The sequence below is a fragment of the Apaloderma vittatum genome, unplaced genomic scaffold (genome assembly GCF_000703405.1).
Source record: "Apaloderma vittatum isolate BGI_N311 unplaced genomic scaffold, ASM70340v1 scaffold23937, whole genome shotgun sequence".
NCBI classification, from domain to species: domain Eukaryota; kingdom Metazoa; phylum Chordata; class Aves; order Trogoniformes; family Trogonidae; genus Apaloderma; species Apaloderma vittatum.
In genome coordinates, this window is record NW_009725972.1 from 5,636 (window position 1) to 10,501 (window position 4,866).

Consider the following 4,866-nt stretch of genomic DNA (forward strand, 5'->3'; position numbering starts at 1 on the left):
TGTAGCACCGGCTGCCAGGGGAGCTTAAAATGAGAACGGCTCTTCCTCAGCCTTCCTGTTCCTCAGGCCCATTGTTCTGTTTCTTGCAGGTAACCTCTGCCAGCTCTCAAACCCTGAAAGGAGTTCTGCTCTCTCGTACTACCCTCTCCCGCTCAGCTGTGTGTCGGTGAGCAACGCCTGCTGCCAACGGGCAGAAACCACACGCTTTCTCCAGGAAGAAAGGAGGAGATTTCATCAGGTGGAGAGAAGGGTAGAAATAGAAAGTTATACATATATTGGAATATATATATATAAATATATGTATGCATTTCTCTTTTGGCAACAACCTACCCCTCACAGATCTGGGCAAGTTTGTAGGCAAAAGGGATGGAAGCTGTGTATGGACTTGCCGAAGCCAGGCACTGCATGATCACTTGCTCTCAGGCTCAGCCCATCCTGGCAGCACCGTGGGTCTGTCCTCTGACTTTGGTCCTGTCCCCAGCCTGAGAAATGTAATTCTGCAGAGCAGGTCCTTCCTACCAGCTCTGTTGAATTTAGGAGCTGCAAAAGCCAGTAGTGCCTACAACATAACTAACTGCTGGAGAATGGTGGGAGTACCGCCAAAGGGGGCGAAGAACTCAAAGAACAGGAGACGATTGTGATGAATTCTTTCCAGACAGTGGTAACTTCCCTATCTGCCCAGTGCTTGGAAAGGGGAAGTAAGAAGCTGCACTGGGCCTGTACGGTGGAACATGGTTCTGAACTGTGGGATATAAAATGGTGTTTGATGTGCACGAGTCATGCTTTATCTGTTGTGTGTGAGGCCGAGGGAATGCGGTCTTGCCCTGGTTCTGGGTGTGTTTCGTTCGAGGCTGGAGAGGATTTCCCTGTCTCCAGGCCTGAGGGGTTGGCTGCCAGCCGAGGGCTACCTCTGGCCTCTCAGGGGCAGTTCTGGAATGCACATGTCTGTGGATGTCCTTCCCTTTGCTCCCCAGAGGAGAGCAATGGTTGTACTGATTGAAATGGCCAGTAAGTTCTTTTTGTGCCATCTTGCGGTTCCTTGGTTTTATCAACCTGCAGCTAAGCCTGGCTGCATCGTATCATATTCCAGCCTGGTCTGCTGAAATCAAACAAGTGCCCATAACCTGCACTTGGAAGTAAATGCTCTTTTATGAGGTGTGAGAAAGAATCACCCCTTTTAATATAGATAATGATGTTATTAAAATAAATCATTGTAAAAGGCTTCAGCCAGTGACAAATCTTGAAGGAACAGCTGATTGACTCTTAACAGAAAGGTCACAATGTGAATTTGCAGAATTTTTAAATAAACATGAAAGGGTTTTGCTAGAAAGCCTTCTCTCCTGCTCAGCTCTTTCTGGGATAAACTTGTATCTCTTTGAAGACAACACGGCTCACTGAATATTCATTAGGCCTTAGTTTAAGAAACATTTTGCTTACTGTCTCAGCGCTGGTTCTCTTGAAGAAGTGAATCTGCACAGTCAGCACTGGTCAGTGGGTCCTGAGGTGCTGACGCAGTCCTGGCCACTCTGCTCCCCTGCCTCCAAATGGGCACGGGGCAAGGGCCCAAGCTCACAAACCAGCCCTTGGAGCTCTGCTGCCTTGTGAGCATGAGCCTTTGACCGGTGGGTTTTTAAGGAAGAGGCAGCAAGATGCTCTTTGAAGTAGCAGTGGAAGGAGCAGGATCTCTTAAGCATCACCTCTCAAAAGTGACGGGTGCTGAGGCCAGCTTGTGCTTGCTAACTAAACTAACCGGGTAGGTGTCCTGGTTTAACTGCCCTGCAGCATCTCTTTCAGCTCTTTTTTTCCCCTGTACCTGGAAGCCATAGCCCAAGCCAGCACCCCCTGGAAAGGGCTGACACCCACTTTTCACTGCTCATTTTCACCTTCTCGCAGCGAGCAGCTGTTCCAGGTGAAAGATGCTGCCGGCACTATGCGCGCTCCCCGTTTCAGCCAGCATTGAGGCCAGCTGCGGTCGTTTTACAATCATTATTTTAAGTGCAGGAGACTAATGAGGAGGAGAGCTGGGTTTTACATTTTGATGAGAAGGTGATAATGCTCACTGCACGGGCTCCCCAAGGAGCCATAGTGCTTACCGTTTGCCTCGCCTCCTTAGTTTTTATAGATCTGGGGAAGGAAGGCTGAGGCTTCAAGGCAGCGAAGCGTCCGTTAGGAAATGCTTACAGTGACCTTGGAGGCTGAGTTCATCATTTGGCACTGCCTGAAGGCAGGGATGGATTTTTTTCCTTGGGGCATTAGAGGCTGGGATGTGGTTTCTGTACCGGTTGTCAGAAGGTTTGCTCCCTGAATTAAGCTGTTGGAAAGGCTGAACTGGTGTCTAATGTTCCTTCTGCCTCCTTGTACGTTTCTTTTCCCAGCCTGAGCAGGGATGAGAGTCCTGACCTCCCCAGGGCTTGAAATTCCGCACACCCTGATTTATACCTGTGCCTTCTGCAGCTGGGAGCTGAAGTGGTGTGGTGTTTCAGCATTCCTCTGTGGTGGAAGGGATTTGTTTTGCTGGGGTTGCTGCTGTAAGGCAGCCGTGGCTCCAAACAGCGGTCAGTGTCAGCATGCTCTGTGTCTCTGCGGAGAAACCCGGATCCGGGAATTGGTACCCACACTTGGTAGGGTCACGGCTATCGGATTTCCTTCTAGCGAAGAGGCCTCCTAGGTTCTTGTTATCCAGAATGCAGTGTTTAAAAGCCTTAATTTCAACCAGTTTTGTAAATGTGCTCGTAAGAAGCGTTTCATAACAAAGCTCACTCCTCTCCTCCAGTATCCTCAACTCTAGTGTCTTCCTGAGGGCCCCAGGGGACAGCAGCCCTGGTCTGGTTTTGAGAGCTGTGTCCTAGTCTTGTTTTGCAGTCAGCTCCTGCCAGGCTCCTCTCGCTTCTGGGTGCGGGAGGAGACGTTCCTCAGAGGCCAGGCAGGACCACCTGTATGCTTTTTGGTGTTAACGTTGAGGGATGACTTAGGAGCTTCCTCAGGTCAGACCCACAACTGTAAATCCCTCCTCCCTGTTGTCCTGTGCGCTCAGCCTTCCTCTGCCCACTCGCTGGCAGTGGGAACTGCCGGCAGTAACACCACTAGAGCAGAAGTCACCAGCCTCAAGAAGAAAAAGAATAAAAAAGCAGCAGGGGAAAAAAGAGCCATTCCCGTAAAATGTTAGGGACACACCCTGGAAAGGGTGTGGGACAAGTCACAGCAGGGATCTGTGCCCAGGCCCTTTGCTGAGGCAGATTCCTCAGGTAAGATCCAGGGGCTTGATGGGGTGTGTGTGAAGAGCCGGGAGCACCAGCGTGAAACAGCTTGGGTGTGCGCCACCCTCGCTGCATGAGAAACCAGAATGGGCTGAGCTGGAGCCCACGTCCGAGGTGCTGGCCCCCCATGGGGCCGTGTGAGGAGGAGGCCGCAGGGAAAGGGGGCAGCTCCTCAGCAAACAAACCAGCCTGCTTTAACAAACAGATTAAACTCCATCTGCCCAGGGAACAGCCAGGCAGCCGCCAGCCTGATTAAAGCAGGGTCTTATTCTGAGCGCGGCCTCTTCTGCCAGATCGAAGTCGCCCTGGGGACCCATTCTTCTTCACACCTCTCTGCCTCCCCAATTCCTGTTGACCTGCAGCAGACTGGGGCCAGGATGGGGTAGGTGGGTGTTGGCGCTACAGAGCGCTCACAGCACCGGTGATGGTGAGCACACAAACTTCTTTTTGCCTCCTTCCAGGCAGCTGTGCCCTGGTGACACCCATGGGCAAACACTCAGTGAGGTGTTTGGCAGGTCAGCTTCCCAAGCATGGACCTGAAGTGCCGGAGTGACGTTTGGTTTGAAGCACTGGCTGTGCCCCGAGGCAGCTCCCCACGCCGGGATTTCGTGCCATGCAGCCTGCACGCTGTCCTGCTCCACTCGCAGCGTGGGCTGAGTGGGGCTGGATGTCACCACGAGCACACAACCACCTTCACGTGGTAGAAAGGTCAGTGTTGGAGAGAACAAGAGCCCGTTTGTTCTCCGGAGCCCCATCACGCAGCCCTGAAGATGGAACCTGTTTGTCCTCAGGTCTGGGCTGCAAGTATAGAGAGGAGGGACCGATGGCAGCGGGTGCTCCGTGCCCCTGTGCATCAGCTCACTGCTGTGTTTGTTGGCCTAAGGACAACCCCACAATCGATGCCCATTGCTCTCTGCGCTGCCCCTGCCCGGGCTCGCTCCCTTCTCCAGGCTCGAGCAGAGCCATCGGGCTTTCCCCAGCACTGGGATGTGTCATGTCCTTCGCCAGAAGCCCCAGGTCTGCAATCTGTTCCCCCCCCTGCATATCGATGGCATCGCAGGGACGGATTGGCAGTTTCCCTGATGGCAGCTCGTGAGCACAGTTTGCTTTAGGTCAGCTCAAAACCTCCGCTCTCTCGGAGCAGTGGCAGGTGACGAGAGGTTTTGCCACTGAGAGACACGCTGGGGGAAATGCTTTCCTTCCCTTTCCTCATGGGTTTTCATTGCAGCAGACAAGCTTTGGGTGCTTTGCCAGCCCTTCTCTCCCAGGCATCCTCCTCCTCCCCTCTCCACCAGCACTGCCGAGGCTGAGGCTCCACAGAGGTTTCCTTTGGTGGCCTCTCGTCACCATTGCTGAAGTTCTTTGCATGAAGCTGAGACATGTAGTGCAACGTAAATACCTTTTAAAAATGTTTTGTGTTTCTAAAATTCAGTTGTATCTCTAGGTTGCTCCTTTCTGGAGCTGGCGGTGGCTGGGTTCCACAGGACGGTTACACGGGCTCCTCACAGCTCCTGTGCGGGGCGGTAGGCTCTCCCACCCTCCCCGTGTCCCCCACAGCCATACCCTCCTGTCGGGGGGCTGCCAGTTTTACCCCTGCCCGCCCCCCCCC

At 53.1% G+C, this 4,866-nt stretch overlaps 1 protein-coding gene across 1 annotated transcript in view; it reads left to right on the forward strand.

Annotated features, from left to right (window-relative positions):
- Nucleotides 1–4,866, forward strand: part of CDK5RAP1 (CDK5 regulatory subunit associated protein 1) — a 13,556-nt gene that overhangs the window by 5,305 nt on the left and 3,385 nt on the right. The window contains 1 exon segment of the mRNA XM_009873119.1: nt 90–166. Within this exon segment, the coding sequence (XP_009871421.1) occupies nt 90–166 (77 nt within the window).